This window comes from Pagrus major, chromosome 23 (assembly GCF_040436345.1).
Source record: "Pagrus major chromosome 23, Pma_NU_1.0".
Taxonomy (NCBI): Eukaryota; Metazoa; Chordata; class Actinopteri; order Spariformes; family Sparidae; genus Pagrus; species Pagrus major.
Window position 1 is genome coordinate 8,634,176 of NC_133237.1, and position 18,756 is coordinate 8,652,931.

The 18,756-nt window shown below is 39.0% G+C and overlaps 1 protein-coding gene across 3 annotated transcripts; it reads right to left on the reverse strand.

The window, feature by feature from the left end:
- Window positions 1-691: 691 nt before the first annotated feature.
- On the reverse strand, window positions 692-18,007 carry LOC141018947 (zinc finger CCCH domain-containing protein 7B-like). Of its 3 annotated transcripts, none has more exons than XM_073493698.1 (23): window positions 17,795-18,007; window positions 17,495-17,563; window positions 17,323-17,359; window positions 15,044-15,241; window positions 11,674-11,832; window positions 11,245-11,325; window positions 10,721-10,780; window positions 10,557-10,614; window positions 10,263-10,420; window positions 8,751-9,285; window positions 7,897-7,958; window positions 7,711-7,804; window positions 7,329-7,490; window positions 6,727-6,941; window positions 5,095-5,195; window positions 4,789-4,970; window positions 4,305-4,390; window positions 3,931-4,085; window positions 3,560-3,665; window positions 3,248-3,356; window positions 2,231-2,373; window positions 1,933-2,102; window positions 692-1,664 (listed from the first exon to the last, which is right to left on the reverse strand). In XM_073493698.1, exons 2-23 carry the CDS (start codon window positions 17,551-17,553, stop codon window positions 1,484-1,486), a joined length of 3,111 nt encoding a protein of 1,036 aa, XP_073349799.1. In that variant the 5' UTR covers window positions 17,554-17,563; window positions 17,795-18,007; the 3' UTR covers window positions 692-1,483. The 3 variants fall into 3 exon arrangements, with proteins under 3 accessions (XP_073349799.1, XP_073349800.1, XP_073349801.1); XM_073493699.1 differs by having other exon boundaries at window positions 10,263-10,360; window positions 17,795-17,924; XM_073493700.1 differs by having other exon boundaries at window positions 10,263-10,360; window positions 10,587-10,614; window positions 17,795-17,885.
- Window positions 18,008-18,756: the final 749 nt, after the last annotated feature.

Below are 18,756 nucleotides of genomic sequence, written 5' to 3' on the forward strand. Positions count from 1 at the left end.
ACGCCCCCTGGATCATGTGGACTCGATGGCAGCGGAGCACGCGCCTGTCAGTCACACCGAAGAGCCAATGAAAGAGCAGGGGGCGGGCTATAACGAATGATACCCACAACAACCCTGTTCAGCCGAGCACATTTCCCTCCACGCACGGCTGCACGTGCGAGTAAGAGGCTCGAGGCCAGATCCAGCCAAGCGCCACGCCATCTAGTGACGTGTTTGAGTAGTGCACTGAAAAGGAGCAATGAGTGCGTTTACTTACAGCCGTGGATTGAGTATTAGTGTTTTTAGATTTAGATTGAAATTAGTCTTACATTGGTCATGCTATTATTGCAGTTGGTTGAGATTGAGCTAATTTGAACTGCTTAGCATCACAATAGCTGTCAATAGGTTTGGTGGAGTAAAAAGTACATGTCCTACTGAGTTGTAGTGTGTAAAATATCAAATGAAATGGAAATACTAAGAACTTTACATATGTACCTAAGTAACCTTTGACCACTGTTAACATAATATGGAAAGACAAAAATAACTTGATGAAGTTTTGGTACACCAACTTCAAACCTACATACCTCTATGACTTCTAGTACTCTCATTATTGTTAAAGATTTTAGTCTTTATTTCCTTTTTCCAACCATACAGTATATGGCACATAACACACCTCACTTTCATTCACAAACAGAAACAAGTGCATTACCCCTTTAACAATACTGATTTTTATTACCCTTTTTTGCAAGTATTTGCTTTCAACCCTTCACACAGTTCACAGGTCTAACTGGAGAAACAGTGCCTCACTTGGTTGCATTCTCATATAGTTAAACAATGAACAAAACTACGAGTCTCATAATAAAATACTTCGGCCAATATGGCAACACACTCCTCTCATGATGAAAATCATATTAACCAGAATGAGACACATATATGCTGAACATAAAAAGTAGAATCATATCATAAAACACATATGGCTTGGCTTTAGTACACATCAGATCTGAACATGATCATTTTTATTTGAATTAAAGGTTGAAACATTTTGAAATCAATTGTGGTGAATGTTTTACTGAGCAGTTAAGGCTTTAAACATCCTCTCTCTTTGTTAAATGTGGAATGAAAGCACTAAACAAACAAAACAATACAACAACATTGCGTGTGAATGTCACGGATCAGAGCTAACAAAAGGGTGTATGTATGCTGTATGGTTAAATATACTGAATATTCAGTGATGAACTATGTGTGTTTGTATTTGTGGCACCAACATAGTCCTTACTTTCACAGCACTAAGTACTTTATTACAGATGTTTTATCTCATAAGACATGTACAGTAGATGTGTACATTCGGCATGTTTGGGAATTCAAATACAACTGCTTCTTATTTCAAGTGATCTATGGGCAAAATTCTGCACACTGCTAGTTTAATCCCGTCAACTCCGGATTTTGGTTTTGAAAAGCTACTTTGGCAGTTACAAATGGCTCACAAAGTCAAAAAAACATCTTCTCAGTCCTGAAGTAGGAAGTTGTACATCCCAAAGTCAAACTCATCGGGCATGATAAGCATGTCTTCCCTGGCTTTGGCCAGCTTCTGTCGTAGGAAATCACGTCTCTCAGTCCACTCCTGCAACTCCTCTGGACTGTGGGCGTAGTCGCAGCTCACACCGTCAGGACAGCCACCATCTAACCTGTTAAACATTAACATAGTGCATTTCTTCAGTTCTGATATTTTTCATTTTTAATCTGAATTAAAAAAGTGTTCACTGTTTGTGTTGAACCAAATATCTTAGTTCTGCATTGAGTAACAGAAATGCTAATTCCAACAACTCACTGAAAAAGACCATAGAACATATATAATTTATACTGGAGGGCATTACAACAAGCTATAAACACAACACTGACGTATTCTTACAAAGTAATTATGGCAAACATCCATAATCCAGTAAAAGGTCTTACTTAGTGCAGAGTTCAAAGCATGCGCCAGGGAAACGGTAGGTCCACGTCAGAGCTTCATCTTCTCCCTCGCAGCTGAACACTCGGTCCTTGTGCCTCTCACTGGAGATGTGCTGCTGCCACTGCCGCTCACTGTTACTGTGCCTACCACACAGACGGCAGTGGAAGCCACTCTAAAATAAAAAAAGGAAAGAGCATCGTCAGCTTCCTCACAGTCAGGAAACAACACACTTCAGTTTGGTATCAATGAAGCCTTTTTGGTCTTTGTCTTTGCTGAACTTGAAAACAAATGCACACCCACCATTGGCTCAGCATAGTCTGTTGGCATGACGATAGATTTCTCTTCCGGGACGGGTTGGGTGAGCATGGCTCCATCTGGTTGGCGGTTTTGGGCCTTAGTGAAATCAGTCAGCCACATATCATATATCTGCTGCATGTCCCGCACTACATCACAAATACAAATCTGTTATCAATTTGAGGATGTTCAGTGAGAGACAGGATCCAAGTCAGACAACAAATCAAGGTCTAAGCGAATGGGCACAGAAGTGCTCTTCAAGGGAGGTTTGACAATGTATTTCCTTTAGCAACAGTTCAAAGCAACAGGTGACAATATTTGTATTGTATTGTATATATATTTATATATATATATAATATATACATATACATATATATACTGTATGTATAAAATGAGATGCTGCTCTGTGACTTTGAATGTTGTGTATTTAGTCACAAATACTCTCATTATTAAGCACATATAAGTCACAGATCAATAGGAAACCACATTTAATATTTAGCAGAGAATAGACATTCGCCTCACGCCATCACCAGGTTAAAAGGTCACATTGTCCAGAACTCTGATTTACAACCAAATACCAAATACTTGAAACTGATGACATTCCCATCAGCCTTAGCTAGTTGTATGATGTGCTTTGTGCGAATAAGCAAATGTTAGCACGTAAACACACAAAACGAAGATTGTGAACATTATACCTGCTAAACATCAACAGATGACTGCTATTGGTTTGTAGATAAAAAAAATCTGTGGTGTGAGAGTTTGAAAGAAGTGAGCCTACCACACCTCTGTAGCCCGCTATATTAGCCGCTACTGTTCCGACAGAACAGTCAGTGGGAGAGCTGCATTGTGGGTAATGTAAGCGCCAGGTTTGGCTGAGGAAAAAGAACGTGTGTAATACAAAATATGATGCATCTGTTTCTGCTGCATCAATTTTGATCTTTTTCTGAACTGTCCAAAAGCAATATGTTATATCATCAGAGTGCTCTTTTAAAACCCCTTTTTAAATTTTAACAAGCCACTCACAGTCATTATTCTTCATGTACATCCACATGTCCCTCTCTTCTGGGCTGTGAGCAAAGGTGCATATCCCCGAGTAGTTACATTTCTTTTTCTTCAACATCTGGGTACATATCTGCGCGGAGAAAACTTAATGTGCAGTGCAATCTTTCAAGAGACACTATAATCACCACAAACACGCAAACTTACAAATTTCATCTTTGAAAGCACAAAATACACAACAGAGTGAACATAAAGAAATGACAGAGACATCGAGGAAGACTCTTCCTCTGTAACGGCTTGTATTAAAGTGCATTAGAGCAGAGAAATCACACCTACATCATACTGCACAGGAAAGTTCTTGGCATGTGGGAGCGGTCGGACCTGAACCCATTTACTTCGCTCCAACGACTTGACCAGCAGCAACCATCTGTCTTTAGTCCACCTGAGGATCACGACACAAGAAGAGGACAGAAGCTGAAAATAAGACATGGCTTAATTTAGCCCACTGTGATTTACCAGTTTTTTCACTTTAATTCAGGCAGGCTGAAAAATCTGTGGTTAATCTTTAATAGGATCTCTGATAATACTGAATGCCATGGCCACTTTTATAAATGACTTTTTTTAATCACGAGACAAATATGGAGTCCATCATTTTCTAGACTTGTGTAGAAATCGTGCAAATTATTATTAGTATTATTTTTACTCACGTGTGCCTGGCCTTGGCATTGCAGTACTTGAGGGCTTTGTCTGGTTCGCTGATCAGGCCATCCCGCCAGCACTGCGCACAGGCAAACTTCATCTTCATGCCCAGATTCTTCCCAACCCCTCCTCCTGGTTTGCTCCCACCACCTCCAGAAGACAACTGTTTAAAATTCAATGAGAAGTTTAAGTTCACCAACTACACAGATTCTCATGAAATTATACATTTACAATCTGGTTGCTAGTACATAGAGTACAAATAAAGAATTCTGGACAAGCTGACCAACAACAAGGGGTGACAGGTCGGTATACGCGCCAGAGAAACATTATGTTGTTTCAATAAAATTGTAAAAGTGCTAAAAAAAAAAGAAAAGTTTCTTACTCTATTTCCTTTCTGTTTGCTTGAGTTTTGCTCATACTTGTCGTAATAATTTGTGGATACTTTCACAATCTCATCAGGGCTGATACCTGTAAACACAAACACACACATGAATAAAGTCAGCAGTCAGTTTTAGAGAAACACTATAAGCTACGGCTATTTTCTGGTTTCTAATCAGAGTATTAAACGGTAAAACTTGTACACTATAACAATTATACAACCACTAAATCCCTCTAAACAACCCCTTTCACATCACAGAGTCATCTGATCTGTTGTTAGTATAAAAACATTGATTAGTGCAGCTTCAAAGGAAATCAAATGTGTTTTCACCTGAAACTGTTTGAATAAGCACCTTATATTTTGCAATCTAACCATCATCTGAAGCTAACAGCTTTCCAATCTTTTGATATTTTTACTCAAGTTAACAAATACAATTCAAACACTCTTGATGCTCCTATCCACACTGTAACTAACTGATAGACTGCACCTGTGTCTCGCTGCACCCTCCAGGTTTTGAGCTCTATGACGGAGTGGGCAAAAAGGCAACTGTCCTCTCTCTGGCAGCCATACCGGATGGCTTGGCGACACAAATCCAAGTGGCACAGGACGCTCAGTGGACGGACCTTACTGTAGTTCACACTGTGGATCCTCACCACAAACGCTAGGCACCTGACGGGCACAGAGGCAAGTGTTTTTATGACAGACAGAAAGTAATGAGAGTTAAAGAGTTAGCATGTGAGTGAAAGGAGCAAGGGTAAGGTGATTTTTACACTTATGTTGTAAACACGCTCACTTATTGGCATCGAAGTTGTGGCGAGCATCCAAGTTAGAGCAGATGGTGTTGTTGTCTTTGAAGCGCTTACTGATGATTCTAGGTTTACTGTCATAGCATTCCTAAAAACAACAACATGCAAGAAAGACAGACACAAGGAAAGACTGATACTTGGCGTGAGACGATATGAAAATGTCATGTACTGATTATCCTGGACAAAATAACTGCGATTCATGATATTATCTTGGATCATCAAAATAAGTTTAAAACTCTTAAATGGCACTAAAACATACTGGAATCCGGCTACCTTACATTTTGTTAAGAAACATCTTTTTTAGTGAACATCCTTATAAGTGAAAAAAAAAAAATCAAACAATTTTAAATGATATATAAATCATAGGGTCCTCCTGAATTAAAGTATAAGTAAATGGTAGGAACCTCATCTCCCTGCTCATCTTTGGTTTGGAATCTATGGTATTTCCACACACTCGTTACAACTTATGGGGATACATGGGCAAGCCGAGTCTTAGGAATGTGGAATGACTCAAAGATGCATTTCAAAATAAATCAGGAAAACAATGTAGGACTGTAAAATATTGCAATGGACAGCTTTTTTGTAGTCACACCTGTGATCACATTCACGATTATCCTGATAAAGAAAATTTACTACGATCAACCTACACATTTGGAGATAAAGAGGATGATCATCTTATTAACTGAATATCAATGAACAAATCTATTATGATACACAAAATGCTGTGTAAATGTTCATGAGACAGACAGGCATGTGAAGATTAGTGCAGTGTAATACATGCATGCCTGAAGAATAAAACAAACACTGGATAATGGTACTTCTTAGGTTTACAGTGTTTTTAATACACAATACAACTGAGACTGGAGCGTGTGCTCAAAAGCAGTTAAACACAGAATTGTTTGTTTTTAAACAAATAAACGTGTAACTGATTCTCGTAGAAAAAAATACATAAAAGTAGAAATACAGAAATTAATTAAATATATAGAAATGTAGAAATACAGTAATAAGTACGTGTGCATTTGTAGATAATGTAATTAACCCTGATTAATAACCAACATTTACATATGTATGTAACCCTTCTTTTCAGCTGTTATTTATATTATTTAACTATATATATCTTTAATTACCATATATATTAATTAATTTATTTCTGTATTTACTGCAGCATTTGTGTATGTGTTTATTCACTGATGAATAAGTTATTTTTTGTCTGATAATGTGAGATGGGATTTTACTTGATTTAATAAAGGTTGTAAACACCATATGTACAGTTACCCTAATGTTTTAACTCTTTGCTGCTGTGCAGAAACTCCAATGACAGTTTATTGTTGATAATTTATACATTTTCAAGCTATATTTCAGCTTCTTCTTTATCCATTCACTTCTTTATTGGTCTTTTCTGTTTCCGCCCACCATGGATGGCTAACATCATATCCAAAAATTATTACAGGATACAAGAATAGTAATGTATTTGCATAGCAAACAACAACACTTGTACAACAAATCCATAATCAATAAATAATATAATATAAGAAAGAATAATAAAAAAATATATGCTTAATGGTAAAAATAAAATAAATTGTAAAATAATATTGTATAATCTGTACAAGTGCACTAACCTGACAGAGGAACATGAAGGTGCCCTTGTGTTCCTGTAGAAGGCGTATGATGCAGTTTACAGGGTCCAGTCTGACAGCTGCTGTTTCAAACAGCAGGTTTCTGTCCAGTGTCCTTTTCCTCTCTTCCGTCCAAACATCAATCTCCAGCTGGTTGAAGGCAAACGTGCATTTCTCTCCGATATTACACAGACCCAGATTCCCGGACTTCAGCACGTCTGCACGTGTAAGAAAATATGACCACGGCCATGTGTGACATACTGTACACACAGTTACATTAATCACTAATTTTTGCTACAAGTTCCCTTGTTAACTGTACAGTCACTTCAAGTGACTGACATGACTGTTTCCCTGAATGTATTTGTCATCAACAACATTAGTATGTGTTTGTTTGTTTAGATCTGACACCAGATATCAGTGATTTTTGCAAACGTACTGTGATGAGGTCATTTTGGATCACAAAGAGACACACAAAACAAAATGCACTATGCTGTAATGATAAATCAGTTTAACTATGACAACGAGCAATGAATGCTGAATACCACCAAACAATCCACCACAAGAGATCCTGATACAAAAGATCCATTTCATTTTGAGATCCTTACCCCTGCAAAGTACAAACGGCCCTTTGAAGAAAGTCATTTCAGGAATCTTTCGCACTCTGGTCCACTCCGAAGGATGACCTGCCTTTCGTCTACATAACAGAATGTCTCGATCACAGTTGTGGACCAGGTCCGGCTTGTGAACAAAAGCAAATACCCCTTGACCTGAAAAAGAACAAAAAATTAACACATTCAATAGGAAAAAAAGTATGTTTTGTTATCTCCACTGATGTATTATGAACAGATTTTTGCTTTTTGCCCTTTCAGCAGAGTAAAAGAAGGGCTTTGGGATGCTCAAACAGGGAATATTAAAAGGCAAGAACCAGCAGAAGGATTGTAATGATTTTCCACTGTTAGTTTGAGACAGGGCTGGACTGTTACATACCTTTCCGAGGGAAACAGGCAGAGCAGGCCTGCAGGAACTCATGGGTGGAGGACAGGGGATTGGAGGCTGCAACCTGCGCTGGATTGTTCTTCTCCTTTGTTGTCACGGTAAGAAGAAGAATTCAGTTAATGCGAACAAAACGGACAAAAATAGAGCAGGTAACCTGAGTCAGATGATCAGTCTTACCTTGTAGTTATTCTTTGGAGATCGCATTACGGGAGCTGCAGCACCGTGAGAGCCTTTGACACCTGTGGACACAAATGACAGAAAATAAAAAACAAATTATGTGGAACTGTAATGTGAACACACAACAGGCTGGGACATGTACAAACACCAGTGTGGTGTTGACAAAAGGGAGCACTTATTTAGAAGGTGCAGTGTGTAGGATTTAAGGGGGAGAAATGGAAAACAATATTTATAATTATGTTGTTATGTTACCTTCGAATGAGTCTTTTATATCTACAGAAGGAGCGGGTCTTCTTCCACAGAGTCCGCCATGTTGCACCGCAATGTTTCTGCAGTACCAGAACGGACAAACCGAACACTGACTCTATAGAGAGGCCCTTTCATGTTTTTTCGTGTTTTAGTGGCAACCATGTGTGTGGGGTGGAGGGGAGTTAGGACAAGGGGTGTTCAGCTGTTTAAAATGTGCAACCTCACCACTAGATGCCACAAACGTTCACACTCAACAGCAACGTATGCAACCTTCAAGTTGCCTGAAATTTAAATCTTTTGTTTTGTTTTTCTGTATTTTGTTTATTCTTATTTCACATTGAACCTGTATCAAACCTTTCTCGTGTGACTTGGCATAAATTTACAGCTTTGTAGACAAGCCATGACATGTTCAAAGTGTTTCCTGCCCTCCTCACAGTTGACAGTGCCATGACATGTTTTCTAATTTCCAGATTTTTTTCAATTGAGAGGCACCAAGGCAAAAAACTCTTGATAACTTCAGCAGCTATCAACTGTGATGGCATCTAAACAGAACAGGCCTCCTGCTCTGCCAGCAATATAATAAGTCACCAATAAATCACAATTACCAGTTGAGCTGAAATCGGAGAGCGAGTCCAGTCCTGTTCCCCCAATGGAGACTGCAGCCAAAGCTGCCACAACACCATCCACTGAGGGGAAAGAGTCCAAGGCATCAAGGGACTCGAGCTGGTCCACAGCTTTCACACAGAGTTTAGGGACATCACAACTCAGATCACCTGGATCAGGCACAGTCTCCAGGGGATTGAGTTCATCCAGCAGATCATCAAGGGACTTTTCCCCTGCCTCCAGTTCTGCTTTGGACCCATTCAGGCCATCCAGAGTATCCAGCGCCAAGGAGGTCGGTCCTACATTTGGAGGGCCTATGCCACCTCCAATTCCAGAGAGGTCGTCTAAAGTATCCAGTGTTGAAGTCGTGGTGCTGAGCCCGCCACCTGAAAACGAGTCCAGGGAGTTGAGTTGGTTGACGGCCGAGCTGAAGAAGGCAGGGGGCAGCTGGGGCGTTGGGGGCGGCAGGATAGAAGGAACTGTGTGTGTGGAGGTGGGTGTCCTGCTGGGGACTGAGAATGCCGCCTGGCTGTGGGTCTGGGAAACATGTAGAGGGAAACTTGAGTGAAGATTCATTAAAAAAAAAAAAAAAAACATTAGATGAGAAACAATATAAACAACTGTGAACAAAGTGCCTGAATTTAATAACTACATTTGAAGGATTTAATAGCTGGCCAGTATCAACATGTTTCAGATTTCAGAGCCGCAACGTTTAGTCAATTAGCTGTTTCATTGATAAGACAGTAAATTTGGACTGTTGGTTGGACAAATGGAGCAATTTAAGACGTACATTTTTGACACTTTATGAGTAATTATTGTTGATTAACTGCAAAAATATAAGCAGATTAATCAATATTGAAAATTATCATTAGTTGCAGCCCTATTCAGACAATAAACTTAATATAAGAATCTACAACCTCATAAAGATTTATTTAGATAGATTTATGACAAAAGCTGCACTAATCAATATTTTTTACATTTTTTTTTATTGTTTTGGTTTTATACCTTACAAACTCTCATCTGTATTATTTCTGGCTGTAATAGGCAGCTGCTTCCAGTGGGAAAGATCTAATGAGCTCGCTGTACACTACCTGATCAGCACCCAATGGCAGACAGACAATGTCAATGACTAGCTGGTGAAGAAAGTGACACATATAGCTTGTTAGGTGCCTGATATTTGGTGCAGACCAACGTAGAGCTACAGAGAGTGAATACTGGATAAGTGGACAGCACATTATCTATTTCATGATCTTCATGATTGCTTATAGTACTTCTTTTCTGGGTTTCATTTTCAATCACTCGTAAACGTGACGCTGTTTGGCAGAGCAGCCATATCTAAAAATAGAGATTGAAATGTTGGAAGCTCCAACATCTAAGTCCACATTAAATCTGCAATATTACATGCTCTTCCAGAGCTTCCAGCGCCGTAATCCTAGACAACCAAGGATACCTTCGTTCAATCTTCATCAACAAAAGTTAGTTTGCTGGTCTTCAGGGACAAACGCCAATTTTACCTCATTTGGCTCCTGCTCATTAGGTAAGCAGTCAAGCAGGCTGTCCAAGTCATCTCCCATCAGCTCAGAGTCCTCCAAAGTGTCCACTATGTCAGGAACTGTGGAGGAGACAGGAGTTGTGGAAGGAATGGAGGACTGTGGCATGCTGGGAAAGCTGACTGAAGGCAAGCAGGAGGGAATCTATTTAGATTTTACTTGTGATTAATTTTGTACAAATCATTCAAGAATTTGTATCATGAAAGCAGATGTGCAATGTGAACACATTGTTTATTAGTCAAAGTCAAGAATTCACACCTGGTGCGAGGCCACTCAGAGGATTCATACCATTTCCTAAATGAGCACCAGGCCTGACCTGGAAGTCAGAAGGAATAAAACATTTGTAGGATAATCAAGTACAAATCAAATACATTTCTGAGAAGAGTATCTGAAAATATTGATCGACATAATGTGGAACTTACCTTGATGGCTTCAGCAGTCATGTTTCCGTTGGCAACATCTCTAGTGATAAGTGCGTGCTCCTGGAAAAGAAAAGGTAAGTGCAAACTGAGGCCCAAATAAGGACAAATCTGCTTCGTGTCTGCATGAGAGTTTTGCAATATGAAGATAGATATGGTCAGATAACAGAAATAAGTCAACTGCAAGAGATTTGTCTTTAGCATACATAGCATGTTAACCATTTCTTCAATATCTCTGGATGCTTCTAGCGCACTGCATTTAATATATAATTAACATAACTTGAATTTTAAGGTATTTAATTCACATGATAAGCAACATTTTTTGTTTTATTCAAATACGGTATATTTAACAATAAATAATAGAAGTCATTATAAAGTATATGTCGATATCATGATATAAAATTAAGTATAATGTGATATCATATTTTATCCAAGTCGACCTCTCGACTGCATCCTATCAGACCATGACAAAGCTGAAGACTTGTTGTTTTCCTCAAAGAGCAAAATATAAACAATCATTTTACTACCTTTGTGCTGACATAAGGTTTTCGATTTTTTAGTCCCAGATGGACGGCCAGCTCCTGTGCCAGCTCATTCACCTGTTTGTCCTGTTAGGAGTTAAACAGAGAAGGACAAAAATGAATCCATTGCACAAGCTACAGGTCAGTGACATTCATCAGCTAGTTACCATCCTGGAACTGATCCACAAAAACAATTTATCTCATCTTTTATTTAGCATTTCTTCAACATTTTTGGGGGGTTTTGAACAGTCAATAGATATGCTAGCAGCAACTGAGTGAGATGCTACAGCTAAATGTTAACACTAAACGTATGTAAACTCAACATAAAGCATTTCAATTTTGGACCCAGCCACCACCAACTGATGTTTAAAGAGTGATCCATTTCTGTTTGCATTCATATGAGCTTCCGCTCTCCCAGTTCTCTCCTTCATTTACCAGACGAGTGATGAGCAGACAGTCTGTGGTGCAGTTGTAGGCCTCCTTGTATTTCCCAAGCTCCTTCAAACACAGCGCCTTCCTGTACAGGGCCCTGCAGCTTTCCTTACACACTTTCAGAGCTATGTCGCAGTCCTTCACGCCTTTATCATATTCCCCCTGCGGATATCATAAGAGATTAAAGTAAAGCACATGGTGAAAAAAGAGTTCAAACAAGTGTCATGGAAGTGAAGAATATTACATAAAGGGCAAACTAATGCACAAATAAAGTACAATTAAACCATTTGTATTTAATTTAATATCCTGTGTAACCAAAACAGTATATACATAATGATAAATATCAAGTCACGAACTCTAAAAGAACAATGTTTACAACTTAGCTCAGTTTTCTTTGGTACGCAGTGTTAAGCTCAGTCGCCTGGTACTAACAATAAACACACCTAGATGATTTATTGCAGGTCAAATTCCTTTAGGGGTTGTGAATCCGACCGCTATTGTCTTTAGAAGCAGCTTTAAAGTTCAGGTTTGAGGGGTGGTGAGGACAGAAAAGCCTCATTTGTTGAAAAATGAAAATTCCAAGTTATGTCCTGAGTTTTTAGTCCTTTTATTTAGTCCAATGTGATCGCTTCATAGCTATAGAAATATATTTGGACAGCACTATCAATCACTCTGTTATATATTTGAACTGCAGTGATACCTTCTCTTTCCATCACATTCTAGGCATCATCTTAAGTTTGAATTCCATTATTTCATCATTACAGCTAACTGCATTGTGCTTTGACATGTAAAGGGTATTTTTTCCTTTTCGTTACCACCATTATCTGTCACTGCTGCTGATAGGCTGTGTGAGGTAAATTCTCAAATGTCCCTTTATTATTTTGCTATGTTATTCTTGCATATAAAACTTAACGAGTATAGAAGATGTGTTAAGAGTGTAAACATTGTGCCTATGGGCCTCCCGTGGTTTATGTCATGTGACAGTTTTATGGTTGCAGAGTATATGTGTTAGAGAAGGTTGAAAAACCTAACATAGATAAGACAACAGACTCCTTTCCAAGGAGTTCATCCTGAAGAGTATTTTTGTAACCTTTCTGTGTAACCTCTCCTGGGGATATGTGTTCTGACAATGGTTGATGTATGAAACATAAATTATGAGATGTACGTGCCTGTTAAATTTATGTTAACCTGTGGAGAAAGCTTAAAAATGGGAGTGTTATTCTAAGTGGTCCAGATGTAACCTTGTGACCTCTACAATTGTGTGTTGGTTTTCTACTATAAAGGCCGAAGAAAGACTGCCTCTCTTCAGTCAACATCTATGCACTGCTGATGTGTGACTCTTGCTTGCAAGCAATAAAGAACCTCTAGAAAAGAAATATTGTGTCAAACTTGGTGTTTGACCAACTCTCATCTGCACTAGACAAGCGACTGGTTTTCAGTTGCCACGACAGCTGCTGGGTCAACGGTTTTAGTTTTCCCAAAATCAGCAGTGCAATGAATCTGAGATTTACTTTTAGGCATATCTGCTAAATATGCTACGAATAAAACCTAGTGTTTGATTTTTACATTCTTATCTATGTTCTTTATAAAGTGTCATATTACTATGAATTATAATCCTGTGCTTTGTACTTTAAGATTTACTCCTGAGTTCTCCCCAATATGCTTTGACCTCTCCATGACTCTTATCATACTGGTGAAGGCCATGATCCTCTTACATCATTCATGTATTCCCTAAAGTATGTGCTGTGTGAAACAGCCCTTTGGAGGTGAGATCCCCTGAAATCCACCCAAAAAACCCCAGGAGTCTAAATAAAAAGGCAATCCCAAATGGAAAAGCATGACAAAAGGATAACACACATGGAAAAAATGGACAACAGAAGAATGAAACCTGAGATCACTTTCAAACTGGTAGACAGTCTGTTTATACAAGGACTCACATTAGACAGTGCGTTGTCGGCATGTTTCACTATGCTGTTATGATTTCTTTACATCAACAACAGGCTTATGTTTTCAATTGGGCTGCTTTTTTAACCATAGAAATTATATATAATGAATATATTCAAGAATATTTCTGATTGGGTTTTTTAAAATGTAGCACAAGCTATAGCAGACTAACCCCTGGCATGTAGTGGATATTACATATTAAAAGTTAAATGTGTTATTGACAACATTCAGTTGGGGTTGGGCGGTACGGCCTTAAAATAATCTCATAATAATTTTAGGCTATATCACAATAGACAATATATACCTCAATATTTTGAAATCTTCCAAAAGCACTTCATTAATGCTCGAACTGGGCGACAAAATCAAATATCAAAATATTTTTTACATAATAGACTCTACTTTGATATCAGTACTGCAGCAATATTGTAGGGATGACTATTGGTAATTTCACAAAATAGTAACACAATGAGATTTCTGATCAATAGTCATCAGTAATGTTGATATAATGACTAGGTGGGTAAAGGCAAGTATTAGAACAAGTAGAACAGTGTGGTTAGTTCAGAAAATTACATCAATTTACTTTAATGCTGATAAGAAATCAGGGAAAAGACAGCACTTATGCCATATCACAATATAACGATATCCAAAATATAACACGATACATAGTCTCATATCATGATAACAACATATATCATACATATTATCCAACGCTACATTCAGCCGCTAAATGTGGCATTCAATCTCCCCCTACCATTGCATTCAAGTCAAAAACACTGCTGTTGTTCGAATCAACTGCCTCCTCAAGTGGTCACCAGTTTGTTGCACTACCCAACATGGCTAACACTAGCTAGCTAATATGAGGCAGTACAGGTGCTTGGTGAATACTGTAGAACTCAGACAAACTGGCAACTACCAAGACTCTTGATACTGCTGAAACACAGATAACAACGTGATACGAAGGGCGTTGTACTATTGGCTGACAAACCTTATTAGAAGAACCAACTGTCGGAATTTTTACACACAACACAACCATTTTTAAAATCATTCATTCACGATCATAATAAAGTTCTTAATGAAAAGACATACTTTTATTCTGCACCTTTCTACAAGCTCTGTAGACTTTTTATTATTTTTAAAAGATTTGTCAACAAATGTTATCAATATGACCTTTTTAATGGAGGCTAAAGAATTACCTTAACCACGAGTTACTGTGGGTCGATCCATTTTATCTTGTATCACAACTAATTGACTCACATATCAGGTTTGGGTGTGGAAGTGTTTCTCACAAGTCTTACCAGCCTTAGTTCAAGCCACATGCATTTACCAAACAGCTGTCTACATCTTGACAAGAGTCTGTCTGAGCTGCACTGAAACACATTTGCGTAAAGACGCACCGTCTCAGAAACACACAAGACCAAATGCATCTCACCATACTGTGGTAGGCAGCGGCCCGGTTGACATACAGGCTCTCCAGCAAAACCTCGGGGATGTGGAGATCCTCTGCTTTAGCATAGCATGAGACATTCAAGCCTTCAGTGAATTCTCTCACCGCCTGCTCCCACTCTGCGTCTTTGAACAAGGCGTTGCCCTCATCGAGGAGGTTGCATACCAACTGGGTCAGGAAGTCCTGGGAGGAGGAAGAAAGATGGGAGTAAGATGCTGCTTGTGTATCCCAAAAAGTTTGATTCTTATCTGCCCTGTGAGGCACAACCCTGTCCTGTTTTTTTTTTGTGTTCCAGGAATGATTTTTTATTCTCGGCATGGATACAGTAGACATGGGCATGGACAGTAAGCACAATGGCTTCAAGTAAACCATGACACCCACGAGCAGGAGGTGGTGGAGGAAAGGAGAATTATGTTGTTTTTCAAGTTTTTGTAGGATTTAACGGGGCCTCAGAATAAGAAACTTTTAAAAAGTTGCAAATCATGACATGATGAAGACAAAATGTTGAACAAATTGCAGCACAGTGACTTAAAAGCTCTCTCTATGTTGCCCATGTCAGACATCACTGTCTCCAGCCCTGAAATCAGTCATATTCCCAGGATTTCCAGTTCTGTACATCAAATACCACTTAAACTCTGTTAAGTCCATCTTAATGCACTATCCACATGCTGCATTATGTTGAAAGATGTTGAAGTCGCTGTAAACTTCACCCTGTTTATAGCTGTTTGAAACTCAGTAACATATGTTAATTTAAAAGTTAGAGCAGGGGGAGAGCTTCTCTGCATGTGTGTGTATCTAACAGGATGCTTCCAGAAGATGGCCGATTGGCATAATACAATAGTGGACTGACGCCCGGATTTGCGCAAGGAAACAGGGGAAAACTTAAATGGCCAAAGTGCTAAGTGTGGCTGAGGAGCCTTTTCTCTGTGAAAGTGGAGACACAAAAATGTGATAATCAAAATGGAACTCATATTTATAAATCAATCAAATCAATATGTAAAAAGTTGCCAAATTCACTTGTGCTAAGCTATTTCCCGAGGGTAATAACTGAGTGCGTGGTCTGATGGGATATGTTGAGCCAACACATTTGGGATGTCTACTGAAGCCCAAGAGAGCCGTTTGGGTGTTGAGAGTTAGAACAGACAACAGTGACCTGACAAGAATGTATGGGAATAAGGAAAATGTGTTTAAAATTGTCACTGGGGTTGCCAGGTGAAGAACTGGCTGGGTCACAACGACCTGGTAACTGATAAGAAAAGGAAGTAATGGAGGCAGGCGGCCATTAATGGATTAAAAAACAGAACTGTTTCGAGGCCAGTTGAGCAGAAGTAAAAATTACATCCTGCACTCTTGGAGTTTAGCTGCATGTCTTAGGAAACTGTGTCTGGGACAGCTCTGTTTGTCTATGCACTCCGCTGCATTGAGTGAAGATCAAGAAATCTCTGCAGTCGAGGCTCTTATTTCCATTGCCATTTACAATTTCATCCTTACAAATGCTTTCATTTTGAACTTTTCCATTTCATCTTTTGCTTTTTAAATTGAACTTTTTTAATTTGCTCACCAAAGCCTACATTATCATTTCACATTTTAAATTTGCTTTTTCAATTCACTTTATTTGTTTTAAGTTTATTTATGGCCTGTTTATTTCTAGTAGAGTAGTAAAATAATAATCTTTTTAAATGTGATTTATGTAACATCTAGTCTTCTATTTGGACTCTGAATTTTTATAATGGCCAAAATTATCTTCCATACAGAGGAAACAAGAGATGAACTTCCAGCTCTGCAGTGTGGGCATTTCTCCGCCTGTACACAAGTGAAGCACCTTCACTAGATCTTCAGAAAGATTTCTCGTGTTTCCGCCCGCACATGCAGAAGACTGTGACAATGAACATTGGCAACTTACTAAAAGTTCTGGGATCACCAAAGGGATTAATTCATCCTGAGGGGGGCAGAAAAGGGTTTTTGCACAGAAGTAGGACATGGATTTTGTCTCCTATTTTTTACACTGTGGACACCTTACAAAGGGATCACTTTGGTGCATGCACAGAAGGAATGATTACAGCAACTCAACACCAATCAAGAAGAAATGGGCAGAATATGTGAAAAAGGCGCAAGTCTTTGATTTTACATGCAGCCGGGAATGATCAGAGGGATGTCAAGAGAGAAAAGACAGAGAGCTTGAAGGGGGAAACACAACAGAATGCAACAGCAGTCCAAGAGAGAAGAGACGGACACAACACTGTGTTTGTAATAACAGCTGGTACCTGGTAGCCCTCAGGCTCTGGATAAGCCAGAGAAGACCTAGAACACAAGATGTAAACATGCTTAGAAAAGTAGTCAGACAGCTTAGTTATCAAGGATGTGAGTCATTCAGGGCCACGGTAGGTTTCATTTTCATGGGTGCACTCAAATAGAAAAAGAAAAAAAGCATCTCACTGTATAAATTTCAGAGACTTGCTTATCTCCTTCTTGCGTTTCTGTCTGTCAGGGTCCATGGCTCGTTAACTGAAAGGAAGACAAAAGAAGCGCAGTGACAGACAGTGGCTGTACGCCCACTTCCTCCAAAAGTAGACGTCAACAAACAACCACCTCTCTGCTCAAAGACACTCACTGAGCCTGTGCTATCGCTCATTTAGCATTCATTATTTAGACAAACATCCAGCATGCAGCCCCCCATGACCCTGTATGTTTCCCTGGCTATCATGGCGCGACTGGGCCAACTTCAGACACACCTACCTGATGAACCGAGGAAGTTCATTGAACCGATGCAAAGTTTAATAGCGTGTCATTTGGAGTCTGAAGAGGTAAAAGACGAAAGAAAAAGGTAAATAGATCCTACTGACGCTGACTAACAGAGAGCCGAGGAAGACGAAACTCGCACTGGCTTCTGACTTCAGTGCTCCCAGTTAAGTTTCGATTCCCAGCAGCTCCATCCCTGAGCCAGCGGCTGCGTTCGCCTTCTGTCTTCTTCTCTGGGTCTGTTCGCGGACTGTGTACAAACCTCCAGGTGCATAGCGCCACCTAACGCCGCGGAGTACGTAGAACAGGGTTTACAATAGCTATAATAAAAAAACACAACTATACAGTATTAGAGCTGCAACTTTATAATAAAGCCAGTAATGAAATGTAACTAGGTACATTTACTTGACTACAATGTTGAGGTGCTGGTACTTTACTCGAGTATTTCCATTTTGGATGCAAATAAAGTAGCCTACTTTTTACTCCACTACAAAATATTTGATAACTTAAATCACTAGCTACTTTGCAGATTACATGCTGCATCAGAGCACATTTTTAAATCAATTTATTTTGTGATCAGAGAAAAGCTAAATATCGGATCTGATAAATGGCCAGGCTGATAATGAGTCAGCCCCTAGTGTACAGTATACATACATCCTTCATTCTATTCCATGAATGGATTTGATATTGTGGGATGTAGACTCCTATTCTTATCATTTTTATCTAAATGCTATCAGTAAATATCTGTATGTATTCATAAAAGGGATCCCTTAGATCCCTGCTTGCTTGATGCACAGTGTCCATAATACAATTATATGATTAGATCACTCATGCATTAATGTAAAAGCAGCATTTTACTGTTGTAGATAGCTGAGGTGGAGCTCATTTTAACCAAGCTGTATAAGACAGCAACTAAATACAATTCTCCATATGTTGTCGATTGTTTTGGTTCTAATAAG